Here is a 25,588-nt window from a genome sequence, read left to right on the forward strand (position 1 = left end):
GGAAGAACCAGGGCTGGAAGAAAAAACATTTTCCCATGAAGGGAAGTGCAACTGCAGCCCCTGCTTCCCCTTTGCTCAGGCCCAGCTGAAAACCCAACCCTGTTATGGCTGCCAGCAGAAGTCTGGGAAATGCCCTTCTGATGATCCTTCCCCATGTCCCTGTGAGAGCCAAGAAATGGGGTTTTACCCTGTACTCTCACTCCCCCGGCAGCTGTTGTCTCAGAAAAGCACAGAGGAAAAGAAACACAGACACGGATCCTCTAAGACAGGGAAAGTTTTTTATTCATGAACTTATCAGACATGAACAGTTGTGTCCAGAACAAACCTCTGTGTTTGCAAGCACGCATCCGTTGCCGTGACAGGTGACGTGTACAGACGGACCGGATGTGCTGCACCTTTAAACTAGTTTAAGTTCCCTGTAAGAGCAGCACCGTTGTGACATTGTTTAGTACTCCTCCCCCTCCTCTTCCCCCTCCCCTTCCACTGAATCCACCCCCACCTCCTCGTAATCCTTCTCCAGGGCAGCCATGTCCTCGCGCGCCTCCGAGAACTCCCCCTCCTCCATGCCCTCGCCCACGTACCAGTGCACAAAGGCGCGCTTGGCATACATCAGGTCAAACTTGTGGTCCAGGCGCGCCCAGGCCTCAGCGATGGCCGTGGTGTTGCTCAGCATGCACACGGCGCGCTGCACCTTGGCCAGGTCGCCACCGGGCACCACCGTCGGGGGCTGGTAGTTGATGCCCACCTTGAAGCCAGTTGGGCACCAGTCCACAAACTGGATGGTGCGCTTGGTCTTGATGGTGGCAATGGCAGCGTTGACATCTTTGGGCACCACGTCACCACGGTACAGCAGGCAGCAGGCCATGTACTTGCCGTGGCGGGGGTCGCATTTCACCATCTGGTTGGCCGGCTCGAAGCAGGCGTTGGTGATCTCGGCTACAGACAGCTGCTCGTGGTAGGCCTTCTCGGCGGAGATGACGGGGGCGTAGGTGGCCAGGGGGAAGTGGATGCGGGGGTAGGGCACCAGGTTGGTCTGGAACTCCGTCAGGTCCACGTTGAGGGCCCCGTCGAAGCGCAGCGAGGCTGTGATGGACGACACGATCTGGCCAATCAGCCTGTTCAGGTTGGTGTAGGTGGGGCGCTCGATGTCCAGGTTGCGGCGGCAGATGTCGTAGATGGCCTCGTTGTCCACCATGAAGGCGCAGTCCGAGTGCTCCAGCGTGGTGTGGGTGGTCAGGATGGAGTTGTAGGGCTCCACTACAGCTGTGGAGACCTGCGGGGCTGGGTAGATGGAGAACTCCAGCTTGGACTTCTTGCCGTAGTCCACGGACAGGCGCTCCATCAGCAGGGAGGTGAAGCCAGAGCCGGTGCCTCCCCCAAAGCTGTGGAAGACCAGGAAGCCCTGGAGCCCGGTGCACTGGTCAGCCTGTCGGAGAGGAGAGACAAAGGAAACAATAGCTCCATTATCCAGTTGTCCTGCTGGAAGAAGTTGGTTTCCAAGGAGCAGGGAGGTGGGAATGTGAGTTCTCTTCTTTCCTTGCCTCAAAAATTCTTCCTCTTACTCTGTAGTGTTCCTAGCTCAACCCACCCACCCAGGACAATGCTTGACACTGCTGGAGTTTATTTGCCGTAGAATAAGAAATGTGGCCACACATTAGCTGCCAGGGCTTATAAGGTCATTTTAAATAAGTACAGAGAATGCTGTTATTGTAGGCAAGCACGGTTGTTGGAAGTGCATGTTGAATGACATTTGGAGCGCTGCTAGGCCCTCTATTCCCATCTGATGGACTCAGCGCTTCAGCAGCCAATGTGCGAGAAGGTCACCTTAGGGAACAAGTGGACATCCCTGGGACAGGAATGTGATGGGTCTAACCCAGCTGGTAAGAGCAGCTGCCTCTTCTGCAGAGACAGAGACAGAGGCAGTTTCAGTGCATTCAGTACAGCAAGCTGCTTCTCTGACCTATTCAGGATTTAAACAAAAGGACTAGCTTCCCTGCTTATACAGCTCCTAATCTATGAATTAATGTGGTCTAGGGAGTAGAGTTACTAATTATAAATGCCTTCCATTGTAACCGGATGCAAACTCCACATAACACTTCCTTTGTTTAATAAATAGCATTAAAAAAAATATATTCTTGGGGAAAAAAAAAAAAGGGAGCTTCTCATAGATCCAGACTATGGAAGCCAGTTTTCTTAGCCAATGCCATTTCAAAATGCCTTCCCTGTCATTTTTAAATTGAATATCTCTTTCCATCTGAATGTAGCTTGGCCCAAATCAGGAAGAATAATAATAATAATAATAATAATAATAATAATTATAGGAAAAGGCAATGATCCCCAGCTTGTTTGCTAAATTTTATTATGTAGATTTTTTTCTTTAATATTCATAAGTGCATGTTGGGCTATAGACTTTATAGCTAGTGTGTGCGTTTGGTTAACAGCCCTGAACCAGCCACTGGGAGGGGACCCTGCTGGGAAGAGAACCAAGAAGGAAATGTAAAGTGAGAGAGACTGGAGATTAAATATATACATATACGTGCACGCACACATGTACCCCGTCATGCATAAGACCCCCTTGTCCTTGCCCCTGCCCATCCCCCCTGCAAAAGAACTGATGGGTACCAGCTTGCGGATGCGGTCCAGCACCAGGTCAATGATCTCCTTGCCGATGGTGTAGTGCCCACGGGCATAGTTGTTGGCGGCATCCTCCTTGCCTGTGATCAGCTGCTCGGGGTGGAAGAGCTGGCGGTAGGTGCCGGTGCGCACTTCGTCTGGGGAGAGGGGAGGCAGGAGTCCGTGAGCAGAGTGCTGCGCGTCCCTGCCCAGGCACAGGCCCCCTCCAAGGGCTCAGTTGCACACAGGCTTCCCCATCTTCCCACGCTCATCTGGGGTGGGAGCCACGCACTCACCTATGACTGTGGGCTCCAGGTCCACAAAGACGGCCCTGGGCACGTGCTTGCCGGCCCCGGTCTCGCTGAAGAAGGTGTTGAAGGAGTCGTCACCCCCACCGATGGTCTTGTCGCTGGGCATCTGCCCATCAGGCTGGATGCCATGCTCCAGGCAGTACAGCTCCCAGCAGGCATTGCCGATCTGAACGCCAGCCTGGCCCACGTGGATGGAGATGCACTCGCGCTGCAGAGAAAAGCCGGGGAAGAGAAGCCATTAGCCTGGCAGTGGCTTGCACCAGTTGGACCCTGCTGCTTCACGCCCGCCTCTGCCCTGGCAGCGCCCCATCATGGGAGCCATCATGGTCCCCGTCGCATGTGGGCGTGGCGCAGACCGAGCTGGCAGCAGCCTCTGCAGGGCGTGCGGCCAGCGCAGCCATTGCTGGGGAGCGTCTTGCGAGACGCCAGCCCCCTCCCCCGCCGCAGCACTGCCAACGGGGCAGGGGGTCCAACGGGGAGGTGCCAGGGGACTGTCACCCGCGGGCGCGGCCGCACCCAGCTCTGCCGCAGGACCCCGCCGGGGTGTCACCCTGGAGCTCAGCATCACCCGCCCCCATTGTTCTCTGGGGGCCCCCTGCTCCCCGCTCCAAGGACCGGCCGGTGCCCCCGGCTCGCCCCGCCCGCATCGGAGCTCCGCAGCCCTGTGCGGGCCCAGGCAGCCCCCGCGCGCGGCTGCGCCGGCTCCGGCCGCGTCCAGCATGATCTCATCGGCGGCCTCCAGCTCCCGCCCCGCCGCGCCGGGAACAAAGGACCGGCCCGGCGCCGCTCCCGGCCCCGCCTCGGGGCTTTGTGGACCAGCAGCTGGGGCTGCGGCCCCCCGCCCAGGCTCGCCCGCGCGGCCCGCGGCCCCGGGACCGGCCCGGGCCGGCGCCGCGCGGAGCCGGGGGCCCGCCGGCCCTTACCATGCTGCTGCTGGCGGAGCGGCCGGAGAGGAGGCGGCTTCTTACAGCGCGACTCTTATGGGGTCGATGTAAGAGAACTCGTGGCGCGGCCCCCGCCCCGCGCCTATATACATCCCCGTCGCCATGGGGACGGGCGGGGGTTGCTGCGGTTGGTCCAGCCGCCGCGGGCCGCCCGGGGAGAGCGGCGCTGATTGGTGCGCGGCGGATGGGATGAGGTCATTCCCCCCCATTCCCCCCCCGCAGCATCCCGGAGCCGGGGGCATCCTCAGACAAAGGCAGCGGGCGGGGCGGGGCCGGGCGGGGCCGGGCTGCCCCACCCGCACCCGCCCGCACGTCGGGAGGCTGCCCCTGAGCCCCCCCCGGCCCGGCCCGGGCTGGAAACCCACCTGCTCCAGAGGCCGAGGGCAGGGCTCCTTTGTGCGGGAGAGGCGGGTGGGGGGCTGCCTGCGGGATCCGGGGCACCACCACGCCCTGCACCGCCGCTGCCGACAGGGGCTGGGGGAGCTGGGACCAGCTGGGCTGAGCCAGGGGATGGTCCCCTTCGTCCTGGGCGCGGCCCCCAGCCCCCATTCCCTGCCCAGGCTGAGCCAGGGGATGGTCCCCTTTGTCCTGGGCGCGGCCCCCAGCCCCTATTCCCTGCCCAGGCTGAGCCAGGGGATGGTCCCCTTTGTCCTGGGCGCGGCCCCCAGACCCTATTCCCTGCCCAGGCTGAGCCAGGGGATGGTCCCCTTTGTCCTGGGCGCGGCCCCCAACCCCCATTCCCTGCCCAGGCTGAGCCAGGGGATGGTCCCCTTTGTCCTGGGCGCGGCCCCCAGCCCCCATTCCCTGCCCAGGCTGAGCCAGGGGATGGTCCCCTTTGTCCTGGGCGCGGCCCCCAGACCCTATTCCCTGCCCAGGCTGAGCCAGGGGATGGTCCCCTTTGTCCTGGGCGCGGCCCCCAGCCCCTATTCCCTGCCCAGGCTGAGCCAGGGGATGGTCCCCTTTGTCCTGGGCGCGGCCCCCAACCCCCATTCCCTGCCCAGGCTGAGCCAGGGGATGGTCCCCTTTGTCCTGGGCGCGGCCCCCAGCCCCTATTCCCTGCCCAGGCTGAGCCAGGGGATGGTCCCCTTTGTCCTGGGCGCGGCCCCCAGACCCTATTCCCTGCCCAGGCTGAGCCAGGGGATGGTCCCCTTTGTCCTGGGCGCGGCCCCCAGCCCCCATTCCCTGCCCAGGCTGAGCCAGGGGATGGTCTCCTTCGTCCTGGGCGCGGCCCCCAGCCCCTATTCCCTGCCCAGGCTGAGCCAGGGGATGGTCCCCTTTGTCCTGGGCGCGGCCCCCAGACCCTATTCCCTGCCCAGGCTGAGCCAGGGGATGGTCCCCTTTGTCCTGGGCGCGGCCCCCAGACCCTATTCCCTGCCCAGGCTGAGCCAGGGGATGGTCCCCTTTGTCCTGGGCGCGGCCCCCAGCCCCTATTCCCTGCCCAGGCTGAGCCAGGGGATGGTCCCCTTTGTCCTGGGCGCGGCCCCCAGACCCTATTCCCTGCCCAGGCTGAGCCAGGGGATGGTCCCCTTTGTCCTGGGCGCGGCCCCCAGACCCTATTCCCTGCCCAGGCTGAGCCAGGGGATGGTCCCCTTTGTCCTGGGCGCGGCCCCCAGCCCCCATTCCCTGCCCTGGCTGCTCCCAGCGCTGGCACTTTGCCTTCCACTCCGGGCCCTTCCTGCCAGTCCCGAGCTCCCTTCAGTTCCCACCCCCCCGTTATTCCTGGGCCCTCGCACCCCAGAGGTGTGTGTCCCCAGCGCTTCCCAGCTGCAAGCACACAGAGCCTGGGCTCCTTTGTCCCAGCACGGAGGGCTGAGGAAGACCTAGACCCAGCCCCACCCCCATCTCCCATCCACTGTCAAGTTGCTGAGATATCGGGACCCAGGCACCAAGGAACGAGGCCCCACGCAGCTCCTTTAAGGCTTCAGCTGGGTCAGGTATCCAGTGCTATGGAGCTGTGCTAAGGACACGTCTGGGGCTAGGGAGCCAGAGGCAGGATTTGGCCTGAGCCCTGTGATCAGGAAGGGCTTTTGGCCCTGTCTAGCCCCGCTGGAGTATGCGGAGGCAGCCCCTAGCCTGTGCCTAGTCCCTGCTCCCTGCCTTGGCATGGGGGCAGAGAGAAGGACATGGTGCAGTGCTGTCCTGGCCTGAGCACGGGGCCCTGGATGCTCTGTGCCCTCTTGAGAGGGGGCAGGGACAGGTCGGGAGCTCAGCTCTGCAGGCACCAGCCCCCCTCCTCCAGCTGCCTGCATGGGGCAGGAAATGGCTCCGGCTTTGTTTGCACCCTGGTACGCTCTGCTTTGGATACTCACATCCTGATCGTTGGTCCCATCTGCTCCCAGGGTCACATCCCGCTGGGGGCAGCGGACGCCTGCCGAGGTCCCAGCTTGGGCATTGCCATCAGCAACTGGACAAGGGGTGTTTGGGGAGGGGGAAGGCACGGAGCTGAGAAGTGCTGAAAGCAGGAGTCAAGGCTGGGCCTGGCTGGGGCCGCACTGAACCCCCTACCCTCCACAGCAGCCTGTCCCCAGCCCCTCCTGTCACCCTTGGGCCAAGCCCCTGGGGGATGGTGGCTGTGGCTAGCCCTGGTTTCCCCCCCACCCCGGAAGGGGCCTGGGCATCGGGACTCCTGGGCTCTGTTCCTGGTTCTGGGAGGAAGGAAAAAGCAGAGGTCAGAGCAGGGGACTCGGGCACCTGCATCCAAACCCTGCCCTGCCCTTGCGCCATGATGTGGCGGGAGTGAGGTCACCACTGTGTGCCTCAGTTTCCCCCTGCAAAGACCATACCCCCAGTTCATCATCTGGGGGGGCCGTGAGGCTGAATATCAAGCCTGTACCATAGGTCCAAGCCCCAAGGGGTGGGGGTGGGATGGAGCCAGAGGCCCTGGAGATCCATGGAGGGTCTCGGTGGCTCTAGGCTCACAGCCTCATTAGGTATGCGAGGCAGAGTCCTTCCCCCCAACCGCTGCTAGGCAACAAGCTGGTTGCTAAGAGCTGGAACAGGAGGCCCTGGTGGCATTTGCTCTTCCTTTATCACCTTGTCCATCACGTGGCCTGCGGAAAGCCGCTGCCTGCGGCGCCAGGGAGGAAGGCGGCAGGGGCCTGGGGGCAGAGAGGGGACCCTGGAAGGTGGCCACGTCCCTCCCTGGGTCCCTGGGGCCAGATGAGTGGGGCAGACCGACAGGGCGAGACACTCCCAGGGCTGTGGAGCGGCAGTAATCCACCACCTCCACGCGCCCGGGCACGCATGTCGGCCTGTGTCGTCCTGCCAGGGTCCTGTGCCCACGCCTGGGCATGCGTGTCGGCCCTGCCCACAGGAGCTGCCAGTGACGGCCTCAAGCTCCAGGCCCAGGGCAGCGCAGCTCCAGGGGCTGGGCAGGGCCACTCTCAGCTAAGAAGGGACCAAGGCCCTGGCGGGGGGGCTCAGCACAGCCCCATCCTGCAGGCCGCTGCCCGGGGACGCTCACTGCACCAGAGCTGCTCCCCACCACTCGGTCCCCGGCTGCGGGGTGGCTTCTCCTGCACCAGCCTCTGTTGATTGTTGGTAGCAACGAGGCAGCTCCAGGCGACTGTTGCTGGGCCTCCCCGGCTGTGTTTGCTGGTAGCCAGGCCTCGCACAGCGATCCCGGGAAGGGGAGGAGGCATCCGGCAGTTGAGAGCCCCTTCCAACGGCCATGTGGCAACCAAACAAGCAGCATTGGGAGGGTGGGGGTGGAGCTGGGCCCCAGGGACCCCCGGGAGCTGAGTGCAGGGTGCACTCCTGTCTTGGTCCCCTGCGGGTGCAGGTCTGACCCCCCACTTTGCCCCTAACCACAGGGATGCCCAAGGACAGGTGGACAAAGGGGGTCCCAGCTTTCCCTGCTGCAGCCTGAGGACCCAGGAATCGGGGCTTGGAGGAGCCCAGCCCAGCAAGCAACTTCCCTGGCTAGGCACAGATGGGCGATCCTCTTCGCAGCAATCCTTTGTGCCTTTCCAAGCCCCGGTGGGAGGAATTTCTCCCCCAGCACATACAGGCTCTGGACCCTTGCACCAGATGGGCGACCCAGCTGCCAGCCGGCCGGAAGGACACATGGCTTCCCTCTCCGGCGCGGAGGCGGGGAGGCAGCCTTGGCCGTCAGCTGCCTGCCTGGGGGCTGCGGCAGCACAAAACGCCATGCAGGAGAGGGGCTTTTCTCTCCGTTCCAGGGGTCTGCATCTCATCTGTCCCAGGTGGGGCACACCCTGCCCTCCTTCCTGCCATCCAGAGGACCCCTGTGCTGTGGGCCCTCCCTGTCCTGTCTCCCCCCAGCTCAAAGGGCTGCAGCAGGCGGGTGCTGAGCACGCCAGGGAAGGCCACAGCCTGGACAGGGGCCGGCAAGGGGCTTGGCCTGGACCTGCCTCAGTAATCGCCCTTCTCTGCTTCCCCTCCCATAGAAGGAGCATGAGAGCCGGCCAGCCTGGGAGCAGCTGGAGCTGTTACGGTGCCAGGACTGCCCTGGCGGGGAGGAGATGGCAGGACAGAGAGGAGGGGAGCGTGGGAGCGCCTGTGGGATGCAGCTGGGATGGCCCTGGGGAGGGAAGGACTCTGGCCTCACCACACCAGCACCATGCCCCAGCACTGCAAACACGCGTGGAGCGGCTCAGCAGGCCGCAGCACGGCTGGGAAGGTGGCCTGGTGTGTTCAAAGCATGTGCAAGCGCGCAGAGGGCAGATGAGCAGGGTGGGGCTAGCAGGACCGCAGCGGGTGCAGGGCATTCTGGATACGTGCATCGTGTCCGCATTCAGCCTCCACCAAGGCTCAGCTGAGGATGACCCCTGGGTCCCCCCAAGAGGCAGGAGAGAAGCAGGCTGGGGCCCTGGCACAGCTGGGCCCCATCCTGGTGCACCAATGCGAGCGGGACCCGCCGATGGGGGGGTGACCGAGGGCCCCTCCAGGCTGGTTCCCGTGCAGGGAGCTGGAGGGGGCAGGGAGATGGGCTCCGCCTGCCAGCGCAGCACTCTCGGCTCTTTGTCTCTCCTCCTCCTGCCTCTCCCCCTTCCCCGGCTGCGGCAGGCGCTGACGCCCATGGCACGGAGGGAGGAGCCTGGCGGCTCAGCGGGTCCCGGTTCTTCAGCTGCCCCTTCCCTGGCCACCCCTGCCCTTCTCCCCCAGGACAGCTGCAGCCTGTGGTCTGAGCTGAGCCTGGCTGCTTGCCTTGGTGGGGGGGTTGCCAGCTGCCAGCTGGGGGCCAGGCGGGGAGGTGGAAAGAACCTGCTCCCTCCCGGGCTTCAGTGACCCCCTTCCTGGGTGGAAAAGAGCTGGTCCCACTGGGAAGGCCCCTTTTCTGGCTGCCATAGGGCTGAGGGAGCAGGAAACCCATTCCCTGTGCCTCTGGGGCATCTCACCCCGGCCACACAGCCCAGGCCGGCCCAGGGACACGGGGCCGCAGGGCCGGGGTGGTGTCCAGGGACATGCTCATGCTAGCACTAATCCGGAGCAGCCGCTCCAGGGTAAGGCCCTGCATGGACACAGCGGGGAGATGCTGAGGACCAGAGTTAGCCCTGGCGCAAATCCCTGAGTGACCAGCTCCCCTAGGGTGGAGCCAGGGCCTGGCTCTGTCTGGAGGGTGCAGCCCAGGATGGGCAGCGGTTGCAGGGAGGCCAAGGGGAGCAGGAACATGGCAGGGAGCAGGGATCCTCCCAGCCTGAATCCAGGGAGCACGGAGCCGGTCCTGGGCCCTGTGCCTCCAGCTGTGCAGAGGGCCGGGCTGGCCCTGCCATGGCTGCAGCCACCACATCGCCGGGAGCAGACAGCAGACATCCGCATGGGCTGGTGCGAGCCGCTGCGCGGGGGAGGGAGGAGGGGCCAGCACCGCAATGCGGCAAAGCCTGCGAGCAGGGCGGGTGGAGGAGGCTGCGCGAGATCCAGCCTGCCCTGCCGGGCCTCCAGCACACAGCCAGGCAGCTCCCATGCCACTCTGGCCCTTCCCTTTCCACACACCCTGCCCTTGGCAGAGCAAGGCTGGAGCCCATCTCCCTCCTCCTGCCCACGCCTCTGCGGCACCCTGGGCCTTCGGCTGGTCAGGGGATAGGGCTCGGGGCTGCTGCAGGGTGGGGGTCAGGGGCCACCTCCTTCTCTAGCTACAGCAGATGCAGCCATGGGCAGAGCTGGGCAGGGCGCAGCACCACGCCGAAGCACTGGCCCAGGTTGCTCAATGCTGCCGCACTGGGGTGGTTCAATCACCCGCGCGGGAGAGTGGGGGTGTCAGCCCACCGGCTCCTGGAAGCCCCATCCACCCGGGGCCCTTTGGGCTTGAGTGGGGGTAGCCTTGCCCTGCGTGTGCTCACATGAGCGCAGGGGGGGTCGCACACGCGTGGTCACATGGGGGGCAGCGATTCCTTCATCTGCAATTTGCAAAGCCCTTTGCCTCTTTGGGGCGGATGGGGCTGGCCGGGCCTGGTCCCCGCAGGGCAGGCTGTCCCTGGCGCTCTCCAAGCCTGGGGCCATGGCGGTCCTTGCCAGGCTGGAACAAACCCCTACTGGGCCAAAGGTCCTGATCCTGCTGCTTCCTGGACAAGGGCCCCAAAACTCGGCGGCGGCTCCACCTGCTGGGAGCAGCGCCGAGCCACAGCCGGAGCCCCTGATGTCATTCCCCTGGCTGATGAGGTAAGAGGGGCACAGGGAAGGGGCCACACTCCGCTCTCGGCCCTGGGAAGCTGGGGTGGGGGGTGGCAGCGAGAGCCAGGCAGGGCCGTCCCCAGGAAGAGCAGCACCCTTCCATCACACCCTGGCGGCTGCAGATCCCCCGGGGGTGGGCCAGGGGCACATGGAGGGGCTCTCTCTGCCTTGCCCAGGGGGCGAGGATGAGGCAGACACAAAGGCCGCTGAGGGCCTGACATCTCCTGCCTCCCTGAGCTCAGGGACCGCAGCCCTGGGACCCAGCTCTGAGCCCCCATCCTCCCCAGGCGCAGCTCGGAGGGGAGCGGGGAGACAGCCAAGGTGGCCCCCAGAGCTGTTCCAACTCAGGGCAGCTCCAAGCATCAGCCCCTGCACCACCCCAAGCCCCAGGTCGCATCCTGCCCAGCCCTGCCCCTGCTGCTCATCCCTCCCTTGCATTTGGCTGCCTGGCTGGAAAGCCCCTGTCCCCCGGGAACCACAATCCCCGGAAAACCAGGGGAGGGAAGTGCCAGCCTGTTGGAGCTGTGGTATTTTTAGGTGTTCCCACTCTAGCCTCTGCGGTCACGTGGCTCGAAGCCTCTCCCAGCCACTTCCCTTCCTCTTGCCTGGGCTTGTTTTGCTGTAACCCCTTCCCCCCCCAGCCCCCCAAACTGCCCCAGTGGTCTGGACAGACCCTGCCCCATTTCTTTGCAAGAGAAGAACACCCTCCATCCTGGCAGTGCCAGGCTCTCCTGACAGCCATGCCCTGATGTGTTTGGTCCGGGCCTTGCTCCTGACCTTCCTGGCAGGAGCCCTGGGGCATGGAGGAAGGAAGCCAGGGCAGGAGGGGGTTGGCCTGGCCTGGAGGCCTCACCGGACACGGCTGGGGCTGGAGCTGAGCCACGTCTCCAGGTTGTGACTGTTCCCCAGCCTCTCCCCTCAGCCAACGGCTTCAGCAGGAGATTAAATTCCTGACTTGATGAGTTGCCTTTGTTCCCAACTGCCCTGGGCCTTTGCCTGACTTCTCCTCAAGCCTGATGGCGGGGGCAGAGGGTGTCGCTGGGGTTGGCCAGGGATACAGATCCAAGCCCCCCAGCAAGCAGCAGGGAGGCAGGTCCCTGCCTGGCACCCAAGCAGGCCTGGGGACACGGTGGGGCTGGGCACTGCAGAGGGGAGGCTCTACATGTGGATGGCCTCTTTGTTCCACAGACAAGGCCTGTTTCCTGCTCCCCCGGCAAGGCAGCCCTCGCCCCCCCAGCCCAGCCCAGCCCAGGGCAGCAGGTGAGGGCAGCCCAGGGGGCTCCCACACAGGCCGCATGGCAAGGAGCTGCCAAGGGCAGGCCTGGGCTGACTCTCAGCCCCCAGGTGCCCATCACTTCGCTCTCCCTAGCAGGAGGAATCTGGGGGCAGGGGGATGTAAAGTCCCCTGCCCCTCGCTCCTGCCCTGCTCCAGCAAACCTCGCTCAGGCCTGGCAAGGTGGGGACTTCCTCAGCTATTTGGGGGAACACCGTAGGTGAAAGGGGGCAGCTGCAGATCGGTTTGGTGCTGCGTGAGCAGAGGAGGGGGCTCCAGCCATGCCTGGGGAAGCACAGAGGGGAATGCCAAGGCCACACACCAGCAAAAAAGGGGGATGGAGACACCTCCAAGACAACTGGGGGGGGCACGACCCTGCTGGACAGTTGTGCCTGGGGCAGACCTGCAGGGGCCGTTTTTGCCCCCAGCCCTAGTTTGAGGCAGGGCCCAGAGGCAGGGGAGGCTCCCAGGTCTGAGCCCTGCGCCGGAGACAGAATCATGGAGTCGAGGGACCGGACGGGACCTGCAAGATCATCGACTGCGGTCCCCTGCCATGGTCAGGGGTTATTGGGCTCGGACAAGCTCAGCCAGGTGCTTGTCCAGCCTCTTCTTGAACACCTCCAAGGATGGCGACTGCACCACCTCTGCTGGGACCGTGCTCCAGATTCTTGTTCCCCTTATGGAAAAGTTGTTCAATTAACTTGTGCCCATTGGTCCTTGTCCACCCTTGGGGTGCCTTCCCGAAGAGTTGCTCCCCGAGATCTTGGTGCTCGCCCCCGACGTACTCGTAGGCGGCCAGCAGGTCACCTCTCAGCCTGCTCCTACTCACACTGACCAGGCCCAGTTCCCGGAGTCTCTCCCCGTGGGGCCTATCCTCCAGCCCCCTAGGCATACGGGTGGCCCTTCTCTGGACCCTCTCGACCTTATCCGCGTCCTTCCTGAAGTGCGGCGCCTGGGACCGGACCCCGCACCCCAGCTGTGGCCGCGCCGGCGCCGCCGCATAGAGCGGGAGGAGAACGTCCCTGGATCTACTGGTCCCCTCGGCTGATGCCCTGCTGGCAACCGCATGGCACTGGTGGCTGGAGGAGAGACGGGGACGGGGGCCCGTGGCCCTGCCCCAGCTGAGCTCCCCCTCTCCGAGGAGCTGGTCCCCCCATGGAGCCCCGGAGCCCACACGTGTCCTGCACCCCCAAGCTCCCCAAGTGGCTGATCTGCCCCCCAGCCCACGCACGTACTCCCCCTCCCCCCGGTCCAGAGCCCACGCACATCCCGACCCCCCGCCGGAGCCCACGCACGTGGCCCGGCCGCCCAGCCCCGGTGTCCCGCCCCGCCCGCCGGACTCGGAGAGCCGCGCACGTGTCCGTCCACCCCCGACTCCCGCGGCCCCGCCCACGCACATTCCATTCCTCCGCGTCACGCAGGATGTGGCGGGCCGAACTTTCGAAGCCGCCAATCAGAGCGCGGCGGGGGTGCGGCCGGCAGGCCAGGGGCGGTGCTTCGGGGCGCGAGGCCCACCCACTCCCCTGACCCCGCCCCGACGTTATATAAGGCCCCGCCCTGGGGGGTTTTCCCAAGTTTCTGCTCCCCGGAGACTCCCTCGAGGGTCTCGCGGAGCGTCCGATCCCCGCCTGCAGCTATGGTGAGTGCAGGCGAGGGCCGGCGCGCCCACGCGTGTCCAGCCCCGGCTCCCTGCGCTGCCGCGCGTGGGTGCGGCCCGGGGCTGCCCCCTCCCGGTGTCCGTGGGCCTCGGACGCGCGGGGCTCCGGAGACCTCCCCGGCCCCGCGTGGCGCCGCCCGAGCCTCCCTCCGGGGCGGGGGCTGCGGGGCCCGCCGGTTTCGAGGCCCGGCCCAGGGGCAGCCGCGGCGGGGTGCCTGGAGCCAGGCGGGTCCCTCCGGCCTTCACCTCGGGGCCCGCCGGGGACGGGACCTCGCCCGGGGCATTCCTGGGATTCCCGGCCCGGGGCTGCAGCGAGGCCGGGGGCCGCGGGTGGGAAGGGGCCGGAGAGGCGGCTGGAAGGGGAAGGGCCCGGCAGCCCCTCGGGGGGCAGGCCGGGCCTGTCGAGCCGGTGATGCGCTCCCCCCCCGTAGGAGCAGCGGTGGCCCAGCCCCGGCTCGGCAGACGGACACGCGGGGCGGGGCGGGGCGGGGCGGGGCGGACCTGCCCCCGGGAGCACGGCCGGCCACCTCTGCAGACGTGGGAACGACGTATTTTTCGGAGGGGGTTTCTGTAGTTTTCAGAGGCCGGCGGTGGAATTGTTCTCTTGGCCGCGTCCCTGCCCCTGGCTTTCCTGGGGCACGGCCAGCTCTGGCTCCGAGCTGCTCCAGGAATTCCTGCCGCTTGCTCTCGACGTCACGTTGGGGCAGGAAACAAAATTCCTTTCCAACGTGCCCGGGAGAGCCGCCCTCGCGCCCGAGTCCTGGCTGGGGCCCGTGGGCCCTGAAGGGTTAAAGATGCCCAAGCACAGCCCTTGCTGTTGCTTATCTGGCATTTTCTGCCCATCAAAGGGCTGGAGCTTGAGGATTTAAGCTGGCTTAAAGGGGAAAAAGGCCTTGTGCTGGGGATGGGATTAGCGCAGAAGCCGCATGAGCTCAGGGAGGGTTACGCAATCCCGGAGCCAGGGCAGCCCTGAAAGGGGGGTTTGCACGTTGCCAGGGGCCGCATCGGGAATGTTCCCTGTCCCTGCGCGAGGCCGGTGGCCGATGGAAACGTGGAGCCCTGGGGAGCCCCTTGCACGGGACGTAAAGAGCTGCCTGCTGTGATGGGGACAACTTTGCTTCGGGGAGCAGGGGGAGAGAAAGTAGCAGGGCATCAGCAGGCAGGTGGATGAGACACCAGGGCTGCTTCCCCCTGCCCACGCAGCCTGGGGAGGGGAGATGGTGGGCTTGCAATTCCTCCCCACCACCCAGCCTGTAGGGATGGGCTGGTCTTCACGGAGAAGTTGATACTCATAGCTGGCTCCTCCCGGGAGATAATGCTGAGCAAGGCTTATCCCTTGGCCCCAGCCCCTGGGTTGGTCTCTGGGCAGGGCCTGAAGCTAGTGAGCTGGGTGACCCCTGGACAAAGCAGGACCTGCCCCCTCACCCCCCAGGGAGGCTGTTCTGGGCCTCCTTGCCTTGACGTGAAGTCCTTCCCACCCACAGCGTGAGTGCATCTCCATCCACGTGGGCCAGGCTGGCGTCCAGATCGGCAATGCCTGCTGGGAGCTGTACTGCCTGGAGCATGGTATCCAGCCCAATGGGCAGATGCCCAGCGACAAGACCATCGGTGGGGGTGACGACTCCTTCAACACCTTCTTCAGCGAGACTGGGGCCGGCAAGCATGTGCCCAGGGCCGTCTTTGTGGACCTGGAGCCCACGGTCATAGGTGAGTGTGCAGCCCCTGCCCCAGCTCCATGTTCCCGTGCTCAGCTGAGCCCCCGCACAGGGCCCGTGCCCGGACAGGGACGTGCAGCGCTCTGCTCACGGACTCCTGCCTCCCCTCTCCCCAGACGAAGTGCGCACCGGCACCTACCGCCAGCTCTTCCACCCCGAGCAGCTGATCACGGGCAAGGAGGATGCCGCCAACAACTACGCCCGCGGGCACTACACCATCGGCAAGGAGATCATTGACCTGGTGCTGGACCGCATCCGCAAGCTGGTGAGTGGGTGCAGCTTGCCTGGTGGAGGCTGGGGTGGATGCAGTGGGAAGGGGGAGCTGACCTGCAGTGCCCCTCTGCGGCTGCACCTGGAGCAGGCCAAGCCAGCATGGCTTGCAAAAGCCCCTAGTTTGCCCCCTGCCCTCGACTTGGAGCTCCCTCTGGGTCTGAAGGATGGACTTTGCTCTCCTGGTCCCCAGTTCCCATCTGCCCTCCTGCAGGGGCATGGGCTGGCATGGTCTGCAGGGCCGAGCATCATTCAAAGCTTCCCCATCCCTGCCCACAGCCATTGTAAAGCCTTTCACAGCCCTGGGGGTCAGAGAACTGAGGCATGTCCTACTGGCTGTGACAGACCCTACAACTGGGGCTGGAGACAGCAGCTGTCCCCCGACCTGGCACTGCCTACACAACCCAGGTCCCAAATGCTGCTAATGCCAGATGTAGGCCCCTCAGAGCCACCTGCCCCTCTCCTCGTATTGCAGGCTCAGGCAGACAGGAACCTTGGAGAAGTTGGGCTCAAAGGGACCTCCAAAGGTCATCTAGTCCAGCCCTGCCTGGGGCAGGTTCAGCCCTGTCCATCCTATACAAATCCATTATTTAAACCCTTAGCAATACCACCACAATTGAGCAGTTGCAGGTCCTTCAAGCCTGTCACTGTCTCGCTAGGAGCCTTAGCTGGAATTATAAAGATGCATCAACATGACATTTTCTATCCAATGCTGTGACTGGTGCAGACAGGAGAAAGAACTGAATCCCCCTTTGCACCGGCTCAGCTAGAGACCAAACAGCCCGTAGGAACCTGATTCTAGAGGGTATCTGTGTGCGGCACGGAGAATCCTCAAATAGCGCTGGTTAGGGTACATCTGGGAGGGGGCTGCAGGCTGCCAGCGACTTCCCCACCAAAGGCTGACCTGGCACTGGTGGAACCTCCTGCGGTGGGTGGCGTGACACTGAGCATCCTGGACTCTGGGCATGGCAGGATCGGTCCCTCCAGGGCTGCTCTGGAGATGAGCAGTAGGACCCCCAGACCCTGGCTATGTGGATCTGCCCATTGCTGCCCTGTGCTGGTCAGGGACGGCAGGCATCTTTGCCTCTACAGCTCGGGTTATGCCAGTATCTGCAGCATGACTGATCCTAATGGTACCTGCTGCTCTCTCCTCTCCGACAGGCTGACCAGTGCACCGGGCTCCAGGGCTTCCTGGTCTTCCACAGCTTTGGGGGAGGCACCGGCTCCGGCTTCACCTCCCTGCTGATGGAGCGCCTGTCCGTGGACTACGGCAAGAAGTCCAAGCTGGAGTTCTCCATCTACCCGGCCCCGCAGGTCTCCACAGCTGTGGTGGAGCCCTACAACTCCATCCTGACCACCCACACCACACTGGAGCACTCGGACTGCGCCTTCATGGTGGACAACGAGGCCATCTACGACATCTGCCGCCGCAACCTGGACATCGAGCGCCCCACCTACACCAACCTGAACCGCCTCATCAGCCAGATCGTGTCGTCCATCACAGCCTCGCTGCGCTTCGACGGGGCCCTCAACGTGGACCTGACGGAGTTCCAGACCAACCTGGTGCCCTACCCCCGCATCCACTTCCCCCTGGCCACCTACGCCCCCGTCATCTCCGCCGAGAAGGCCTACCACGAGCAGCTGACGGTGGCTGAGATCACCAACGCCTGCTTCGAGCCGGCCAACCAGATGGTGAAATGCGACCCCCGCCACGGCAAGTACATGGCCTGCTGCCTGCTGTACCGCGGTGACGTAGTGCCCAAAGATGTCAACGCTGCCATTGCCACCATCAAGACGAAGCGCAGCATCCAGTTCGTGGACTGGTGCCCAACTGGCTTCAAGGTGGGCATCAACTACCAGCCCCCGACGGTGGTGCCTGGTGGCGACCTGGCCAAGGTGCAGCGCGCCGTGTGCATGCTGAGCAACACCACGGCCATCGCTGAGGCCTGGGCGCGCCTGGACCACAAGTTTGACCTGATGTATGCCAAGCGTGCCTTTGTGCACTGGTACGTGGGCGAGGGCATGGAGGAGGGGGAGTTCTCGGAGGCGCGCGAGGACATGGCCGCCCTGGAGAAGGATTACGAGGAGGTGGGGGCCGACAGCATAGAAGGGGAGGATGAAGGCGAAGAGTACTAGTCTCTGGAGCAGTCTCTGTCTTGTGCCTGATGCTTGAATAAAGTGCTTTTCCTAGCCTGGCCTGTGTCTGAAGTTATGAACAGCGGGAACAGAATTTTCTAATAAAACCACAATCTGCGAAAGCTCTGACCGCCCTAGAGTGCCCAGCTCCAGGACCCCCGAGGCAGGGGACTAGTCAGCCTCACCCCCTGTCCCCAGTCATGGACCAGCACGTGGGTCTTGGTGAAGTGCAGACCTGACCTTTATTGGACTTGCTGCGTGGGGGGGGCGGGGGTCTGATAACAGTGTTGTCTTCTTGCTGTCCAGCCCCTTGGGTTCTCCCTGCTCTTCATGGTATTACCCTGGGGGGTGCTATCCTGCCCCTGTGACTGCTGGAGCCCCTTGGCCTGGGTGAGCAGCCGCAGGCATGGGGCAGGGGGGCTGGGCTCTGTGACTGTGTGCAGGGGCAGCTGTAGCCAGCAGGCAGTGGTGTCTGCTGTTGCTCCCTGGTCTGCGGGGGTGGTTATAAATACAAGTTCCCCGGGGGGACCTGGGCTCAACTCCCTGATTGGGGCCCAGGGCTCTAGGATGTGGGGGAGAAGCTGCCTGTGCCCCAGCAGGTCCTGGCTCCCTGTGCACTCAGTGCCCGGTGGGCTCGTGTTTCCAGGATGCCGAGAGGGAGGCAGCCCAGGCAGGCTCCAATTTCACCCCCTCTGCAGCTGCCTGGAAGTTGTGTCCTTCAGGGTCCTTTGTCTGGACTGCTCCAGGCTTAGTGATGCAGGGAGGGGAAAGCCATGCGCATCCCCACCTCTGCCTGATCCTATGCAAGGGCTGAGCCTGGGCCTGAAGATGCGGCCACCTCTGGGGTGGCCGTTGGGAGCTAACAGCAGTGCCTAGCTGGCGGTTCCGGGTGGGGGGTATGGAGGTAAGCGGCAAGGCTGGGAGCGCAGCCTCCTGCTTGTTCCTCGGAAAGACAAAGGCCTCTTCCATTAGCAGCCTGGCAGGCGCCAGGGCTCCAGGCTAATGAGGTGGGGGGGCATGAGGAGGGATTGATTGTTGGGGAGGGGCAGTGCCAGAGTTGGGCACACAACAGGAGGGAAAAGCACTGAATCAGGACTTGCGGGGGGTGCGGGGCTGAAGCCCTTCCACCCCAATGGAGGGGGGTGAGGTAGTCAGGACTTGCGGGGGGGTGGGGTGGGGCTGAAGCCCTTCCACCCCAAATGGAGGGGGATGAGGTAGCACACTACAGCTCTGACTTCTACCTCTGTGTTTGTGGGCAGGGCTGGGGTCTGTCCTCCACTGGCCTGCGGGAGCAGCTGGGCCTGCCCGATTTTCTGATGGGCCAGATTCTGCCAATCCTGGTGTGAATCTGGAGTCATTTCCAGTTCAGCCCTGGGGGCTTTGGGAGTTGTCCCCCCCACGCCCCAATTGCTCCAGCCCCTCTAAGCTAAGGGTTCCTGTGGCTCAGTGCAGCTGCACTAGGGACCTGCAGGAGCAGCAGCCCCCCCGCCCCGCCGAGACTGCTGGTCAGCACCAGATGCATTAGGGCCTGGTCCAGCCCCGCTCCGCTCCATCCAGGTCCCTGGGCAAAGGCATAAGCTGGCTCTGGCTTCCTGTAAACTGCCCCCACCCCCTTCCCTACAGCTTCCTGCTGGGAGCTGGTGCAGTGAATTTGTTGGGGAAATGCTCATCAATTAGGAGGCAGCTTCAATGCACAGGGGCAATTTAAAGGCCATTAGCTCCCTCCCCCAGTGCATCTGCAGTGCTGGTACTGCCTCTGAGTCACCAGGAGCTGCCGGGCGGAGAACCAGCCCTGCTCCTCCTGGAGTGAGAAGCAGGGCGAGGGCGGGGGGGGGCACTGAGCTGGGTGTTTGACTGGGGGGATAAGCCCAGGTACACGTGTGCAGGATTAGACCCTTTTGTGCCAAGTGCAGCCCAGACACAGAGCTAGGGGGATAGGGGGTGGCTGGGTGTTCCCTGGGGACCCCCCTGCTGAGTGGGGACATCTGCCCCTAGCCCCATGGGGTGGGAGGACTTCGAGATCCTGCCCCACAAGGACATAACGGGATTATTGTTTTCAGGAGAAAGGTGCAAGGGGCCCTAGGCCACAGAGCAGAGCTGGGCCAGACCCAGGTGCCCTGGCTCCCACCCAGCCCCTCTCCATCTCCCCGTCAGAGCCGGAGCCCCCAGGAGTCCTGACACCCATCCGTGGGGCTGGGGAGCAAGGGAGGGGCTGTCCCTGTAGGGAGGGGTGAGAAGGGGGGTCCACAGGCAGAACAGGGTGGGGCTGGGGGGTTAGAGGGCCAGGGGCTGGGCTGGTAAAAGGATCCATTCATTTGGCAGCTCCAACCCCTGGGGACCAACTGACCCAGTCACGAGCCCTCGTGCCCCTGCCTCAATCCGCTGGCTCTCCTGCCCACCCCAGTGCCCTGACCTGGAGCTGCTGCTGCTGGGCCCCGGGTGCCCCGCTACCAGCCAGGACCCCGGCCGAGCTGCAGGGGAGGAGACAGAGGGCAGATTTTGGGGGCCCTGGGGGTACCCAGCTGTGGGGCCTTGCTTTCTGCTGGATGCATGGCAAAGGTGCCAGCCCAGGGGGTTCAGAGGGGCCACTTGGGTATCAGCATGGGTCTGGCTGGCACAGAGCCCCCAGTGCCGGTGTGTGGGGGGGCACTGGCAGGCGCCGTGCTGTGGCTGCGGCGACAGCCATGCCAGACAGTGCTGGCTGGCGTAGCTCCGGGAGCAGGCAGTGCCCAGCCCCCCTCCCCGTCTGGGCAGCTGGCTTCGCTCCAGTGCCACACACGTGCCCCAAATCACAAAGCAGCTCCGCCCTGTCCCTGCCCTGGGAGGGGCTCCAGATGGATACGGGGGGGGGAGGCAGGTGCACCAGGGGTGTGCAAGGGACGTGCGTGTGCAATGGCACCAGGGCTGGCTGCAGCAGGGTTGTGCTGCCGTGGGAGCATGTGGGTGATGTCACCCTCTCGACCCTGCCAGGGCCCCCCCCTCCTGCCCAGCACCCACAGGGCCCCCCCCCCAGCCCCCTGCCCAGCCTGCAGGCACCACCCAACTCAGACAGTCCCTAGGGGCACGCGCCAGGGCCTGGGGGCACATTGCCTGCTGCTGCAGCGCAGGGTGGGGCAGGGAGCCCCGACTCCTGGGTCCCCCCGGGCAGGAGGCCTGGGGTGGGGCTGCACCTACCTCCAGCAGATGAGCCCCGCAAGGGGTGGGGGGGCAGCAGGGCGGCTGGGTCCCCTACCTCATGGGGGGGGGGGCGTCCAATAGCTCCAGCACCGAGGAGGAGGAGCCAGGGCGGGGGGCGGGGGCGTTTTCTACAGAGGGGTCCGGGTCCTAGGGGCAGCTCCGCAGGGGGAGGGGGGTCGCTTCCAGCCCGGCGAGGCGGGGCGGGGCGGGGCGGCCGGGGCTATAAAGGGAGCCCCGGGATCCGCCGCGCCTCCGCCCGGCCCGTCCCGCCCGTCCGTCCCGCGGCCATGCGGGCGTCCAGCACCTCGTACCGCCGCGCCTTCGGGCCGCCGCCCGCCCTGTCCTCCGCCTCCTACGGCTCCTCGGCCGCCTCGTCGCGGCTGGCGGCGGCGCGGGCGCTGGGCGGGCGGGCGGGGCTGGCGCCGGGGCCGGGGCTGGGCGCCGCGTCCTACCGCGCCGCGGGGCGGCCGGGCTCGCGCGCATCGCTCGGCTCCGCCGCCCGGGAGCTGTCGGCGGCCGAGGCGCTCAACCAGGAGCTGCTGGCGACCCGCAGCAACGAGAAGGCGGAGCTGCAGGAGCTCAACGACCGCTTCGCCAGCTTCATCGAGTGGGTGCGGAGCCTGGAGCAGCACAACGCGGCGCTGGCGGCCGAGCTGAGCCGCGCCCGCGCCCGCCCGCCCGCCCGCGCCGCCGACCTGGTGCACGACGAGCTGCGGGAGCTGCGGCGCCAGCTCGACCTGCTGGGCCAGGACCGCGACCGCCTCCAGCTGGAGCGCGACAACCTGGCCGAGGACCTGGGCGCGCTCAAGCAGCGGTGCGGGGCGCCGCGGGGGTGCCGCAGGGGTGCTGGGGGCTGCGGCTCACGCAGAGCTGCGGGGGGCTGCGGCAGGCGCGCAGACGCTGCAGCGGCCTCTCCGGCCTCCGTGCAGCCTCAGCCCCGCACGGGAGAGACGCAGCCTCCCCTCTGGTCCCGCGGGGCTGGTGCGGGGCAGGGGGGCTAGCAGAGGCCCGGGGTGGACCCCGCCCGTAGGGGCCTGGGGCACCAGGCTGGGACCCGTCGCCCCGGGACCTGATGCCGGGCAGAGCCGGGTGGGTGGGGGCTGCATCTCCATCCCGCAGCCGCAGGGGCGGGTCACTGCAGCGGGGGGAGGGCGTGTGTGTCCGCCCCCACCCCATGCCCGGGGCTGCCAGGCGGGGCCGCCCGACTCCTCCTGCCTTGGGCACCTTTGAGGCCCCCTGTATTCAAAGGGGGTGCGGGAGCTTTCCCCTGCTGCCCCGCCTTTCTGCCCCACTGAGCCCGGGGGAGGCAATGGGGCACGTGGGAGGCGGGGAGGGAACGGGCGTGGCCTGGGGGGGCCCCAGGGCAGAGGCTGCCCGCATCTCCGGTCTGACCCCCCCCCCCTCCGCTCCCCCCGCAGGCTGGAGAACGAGACCCACAAGCGGGAGGAGGCGGAGAACAACCTGGTGCTGTTCCGGAAGGTGCGGGGCTAAGAGGGGGTCCACGGGGTAGGGGGCGGAAGCCGGGTCCCACGCGGGATCTGGACACGCGTGTGCATGCATCTGGCCCAAGGGCTCCGCCGAGTCCCGGCTTGTCCCCGCGGGCCGCGCGCGCCCCAGAGCGCGCCCCCCCCCCGGCTGCGGGCGCAAGGAGCCCCCAGTGGAGCTGGGGGGGGATCTGCAGCCCGGGCTGCTCTGAGCCCCCCTCCCCTTCCCTCCACGCAGGACGTGGACGACGCCACGCTGTCGCGCCTGGAGCTGGAGCGCAGGATCGAGTCGCTGATGGACGAGATCGAGTTCCTGAAGAAGCTGCATGAGGAGGTGGGGGGCTGGGGGGGCGGGCCTGGGGGGTGCTGACTCAGGAATGGGGGCGGGGGGGGCGGGCCTGGGGGGTGCTGACTCAGGAATGGGGGGGGCGGGCCTGCAGGGCGAGTCGGGAGGAGGGGGCAGGTCTGTGGGCCGCTCACTGCCTCTGGGGCTGGAGGGGCAGGTCTAGGGGGTGCTGACTTGGGGGGCGGGCGGGGGACCCCGGGAGTTGAGCAGGCTCCGCCCGGGCCCGGGTGCTCTGCAGGAACCCCCCCCGCCCCGCAGCCGAGAGGTCGTTGCGCCACCTGGTGGCAATGCGCGGAATTGCAGGTGCCCGCGGGCCGCAGTGGGGGGGGGGGGGGCTGAGGAGCCCCTTTAGGGGAGGGGGCCGCGGCGCAGCGTTGCCGGGGGCCTGCCTGATGCTCCGCTCTGTCCCGGCGCTTGTGGCGGGCACGGGCAGGAGCTGCGGGACATGCAGGAGAGCGCCCAGAGCCAGCAAGTGCCAGTGGAGATGGAGCAGGTCAAGCCGGACCTGACGGCGGCTCTGCGGGAGATCCGCACCCAGTACGAGAGCATCGCGGTGAAGAACCTGCAGGAGGCCGAGGAGTGGTACAAGTCCAAGGTCGGCACCCTGGGAGCTGCCCCAGGCCGAGGCCTAGGCGGGGTAGCGGGGACAAGGCCCTGACACGGCTCCTGCCCTCTGCCATCCCCACCCCTCAGTTTGCCGACCTGTCAGACGCGGCCAACCGGAACCACGAGGCGCTGCGCATGGCCAAGCAGGAGATGAACGAGTCCCGGAGGCAGATCCAGAGCCTGACCTGTGAGGTGGACGGCCTCAAAGGAACCGTGAGTCCCTGGGGTGCATTGCACCCCGCAGCAGGGTGCCCAGGCACTAGGACGGCACCTCCTGCCGCCTGCCTTGCGCAGTGTCCCCGGGGGTGCGCAGGCTGGAGCCAGGCATCCTGGGCTCGGGGGCTGTGCGCTCACCTCCCCCCCACCTCGTGCGCCCCCCAGAACGAAGCGCTGCTGCGGCAGATGCGGGAGCTGGAGGAGCAGTGCGGGGTGGAGATCAACAGCTACCAGGACACGGTGAGGCGGCTGGAGCAGGAGATCCAGCACATGAAGGAGGAGATGGCGCGGCACCTGCGCGAGTACCAGGACCTGCTCAACGTCAAGATGGCGCTGGACATTGAGATCGCCACCTACCGCAAGCTGCTGGAGGGCGAGGAGAGCAGGTGGGTGCTGCACCAGGGTGGGCAGTGGGGCAAGGCCCGGGCATATGCTCACCACCCTGTCTGTCCCCCAGGATCACCGTGCCTATGCAGCTTATGCCCTCCTTCACCATGAAAAGCTCAGGTGAGTCCATGCCCTCAGGGCTGTGGGAGGGACGGGTGGGAGAGGGGTGGGCCGTGTCCCTGGGCATCTCTGCCCCCTGTGCACCCAGGAGCCTCGCATGCCTGAGGCCTGGAGGGCAAAGGGAGAGGAAGGACTTAGGGACCCCCCCAATGTCCCCTCTGCCCCCTAGTGCCAGAGCCGGAGCCAGTGCCGGTGCCGGTGGTGGAGACGCACACCAGGAAAATGGTTCTGATCAAAACAATTGAGACCCGGGATGGAGAGGTGAATACCGCCCCCCCACTGCCCAGCGCAGCCTCCACCTGGGACTGGGCCCAGCCCACCGCTGGCTGCACTTGGGGACAGGCCCAGGGTGGGAGAAGGGACACCTGCGTTCTCTCTGGGCCCTGGAGGGAGCCAGGACGCCTGGGTTTCACTCAGGCCTGGGGACGCATGACCTAGTGGCTAGGGCAGGGTCTGCCGGCCGCCTGGACTGCATCCCAGCTCTCCTCAAGCCACCGCGTGGGCAGGGTCTGGGCAGGCCCCAGCCTGGCACAGAGGGACGCAGGGTCTGACCCCTTGCTCCTCGGCAGGTGGTGACGGAGTCGCAGAAGGAGCAGAGAGCGGAGTCAGAGAAGTGACCCCCGCACCAGGCTCCGCGCAGCCCCCCACTGCAGCCCCCCCCCCATGCCGCACCGGCCTTACACGACTACTGATACCTCTAAGCCCCGGCACCCCCGCACACCCAACTTCCACCGGCCCATGGTGCTCGGGGATGGGAGAGCAGAGCAATAACCCCGCCTGGGCAGGGGCTGCTGGCAGGGAGGGACCTAGGAGTCCTGCCCTGCCCTGCCCTGCCCCTACCCAGCCTCCCCTTGCCCTGCCTCCTCCGGGGGCCTCCACCCTCCTCTGAAGCATCAGGACCTGCTTCACCAACACCACTGGCAGTGGGAGGGGGGCAGAGCCCGGTGCTGGTAGAGGGTGACACCAGGATCCGGGACCAGCTGTCACGTGCAGGGCAGTGCCCTGGGCCTGGTGCGGCCTGCCCCCCCCCCCCCCCGGAGGCGGGTGCCAGCACTGCTGCTGCTGTTCGAGTGCGGTGCCCGTAGCAAGTGCTTCCTGCCCAGAGCCAGGGTGCCACCTGGCCCGAAGGGCTGATACCAAAGCTGCCCCACTTCTATCCCATGACCCGTCTCCCTGCTTCCAGCGCGGACTTGCCCCGGTGCCCATCTCTGGCTCCTGCAGCTGGGCCCAGGCCCAGGGTTCACCTAGGCCAGAGGGCCTGGGGTGGTGGCATCCATCTGGCACGAGCCTGGGCCATTCCCTAACTCCAGCTCTTTTCTTGGGGCTGGTGGCTCCGCAGCTCCCCATCCTGTGCTCTGCTCCCCCTCTGTTACACTCGGTGCCTCTGCCTCAGCATCCTCTCCCTCTGCCTCAGTCCCCTCTGGACTGGGCCAGGGGGATGGGAGATGTGACTGGGGCCACTCAGCCAGCTGCCCCCCTTCTCCTCTGGCCCTGCGGGGACCCCCCCAACCCGCTGCAGGAGTTGCTGTGGTGCTCCTGGGTCTTCCCCGACCTGCCTGAACAGCGACGGACCCCAACCTTGTATCTGCTTGTCCAGCCAATAAAGAGCCTAGTGAGGAGCTGCTCTGCTGTGTCCCCCCCGTGGCACGGAGGCTGGGGTGGGGAGGCAAGGCAGTGACCCCAGTGTTACCCCAGCCCTG

At 65.8% G+C, this 25,588-nt stretch overlaps 3 protein-coding genes across 3 annotated transcripts; 2 read left to right on the forward strand and 1 right to left on the reverse strand.

Annotated features, from left to right (window-relative positions):
• Positions 1 to 259: 259 nt before the first annotated feature.
• TUBA1A (tubulin alpha 1a) lies at positions 260 to 4,001 on the reverse strand. Its single transcript, XM_090052843.1, has 4 exons — positions 3,848 to 4,001; positions 2,910 to 3,132; positions 2,623 to 2,771; positions 260 to 1,426 (listed from the first exon to the last, which is right to left on the reverse strand). The coding sequence occupies exons 1-4, from the start codon at positions 3,848 to 3,850 to the stop codon at positions 446 to 448; spliced, it is 1,356 nt and encodes a 451-aa protein (XP_089908969.1). The 5' UTR covers positions 3,851 to 4,001; the 3' UTR covers positions 260 to 445.
• Positions 4,002 to 13,289: 9,288 nt separating this feature from the next.
• Positions 13,290 to 17,607, forward strand: LOC149860694 (tubulin alpha-1C chain). The gene is made up of 4 exons (XM_090052227.1): positions 13,290 to 13,413; positions 14,916 to 15,138; positions 15,263 to 15,411; positions 16,578 to 17,607. Exons 1-4 carry the CDS (start codon positions 13,411 to 13,413, stop codon positions 17,550 to 17,552), a joined length of 1,350 nt encoding a protein of 449 aa, XP_089908353.1. The 5' UTR covers positions 13,290 to 13,410; the 3' UTR covers positions 17,553 to 17,607.
• Positions 17,608 to 20,887: 3,280 nt separating this feature from the next.
• Positions 20,888 to 25,507, forward strand: PRPH (peripherin). Its single transcript, XM_090054228.1, has 9 exons — positions 20,888 to 21,543; positions 22,148 to 22,208; positions 22,452 to 22,547; positions 22,993 to 23,154; positions 23,253 to 23,378; positions 23,547 to 23,767; positions 23,839 to 23,888; positions 24,058 to 24,149; positions 24,458 to 25,507. The coding sequence occupies exons 1-9, from the start codon at positions 21,017 to 21,019 to the stop codon at positions 24,503 to 24,505; spliced, it is 1,383 nt and encodes a 460-aa protein (XP_089910354.1). The 5' UTR covers positions 20,888 to 21,016; the 3' UTR covers positions 24,506 to 25,507.
• Positions 25,508 to 25,588: the final 81 nt, after the last annotated feature.

The sequence above is a fragment of the Crocodylus siamensis genome, chromosome 6 (genome assembly GCF_052110815.1).
Source record: "Crocodylus siamensis isolate JL-2025a chromosome 6, ASM5211081v1, whole genome shotgun sequence".
Taxonomy (NCBI): domain Eukaryota; kingdom Metazoa; phylum Chordata; order Crocodylia; family Crocodylidae; genus Crocodylus; species Crocodylus siamensis.

Excerpts from the sequence above, each read along its gene's own strand:
- TUBA1A (XM_090052843.1), bottom strand. Across the intron at positions 2,772-2,909 it reads CCTGGAGCCCACAGTCATAG|ACGAAGTGCGCACCGGCACC; the intron begins GTGAGTGCGTGG and ends CCCTCTCCCCAG. Across the intron at positions 1,427-2,622 it reads TGGACCGCATCCGCAAGCTG|GCTGACCAGTGCACCGGGCT; the intron begins GTACCCATCAGT and ends CCTCTCCGACAG.
- LOC149860694 (XM_090052227.1), top strand. Across the intron at positions 15,139-15,262 it reads CCTGGAGCCCACGGTCATAG|ACGAAGTGCGCACCGGCACC; the intron begins GTGAGTGTGCAG and ends CCCTCTCCCCAG. Across the intron at positions 15,412-16,577 it reads TGGACCGCATCCGCAAGCTG|GCTGACCAGTGCACCGGGCT; the intron begins GTGAGTGGGTGC and ends CCTCTCCGACAG.
- PRPH (XM_090054228.1), top strand. The coding sequence starts at position 21,017 with ATGCGGGCGTCCAGCACCTCGTACCGCCGCGCCTTCGGGCCGCCGCCC. Across the intron at positions 21,544-22,147 it reads CTGGGCGCGCTCAAGCAGCG|GCTGGAGAACGAGACCCACA; the intron begins GTGCGGGGCGCC and ends CTCCCCCCGCAG. Across the intron at positions 23,155-23,252 it reads AGGAGTGGTACAAGTCCAAG|TTTGCCGACCTGTCAGACGC; the intron begins GTCGGCACCCTG and ends CCCACCCCTCAG.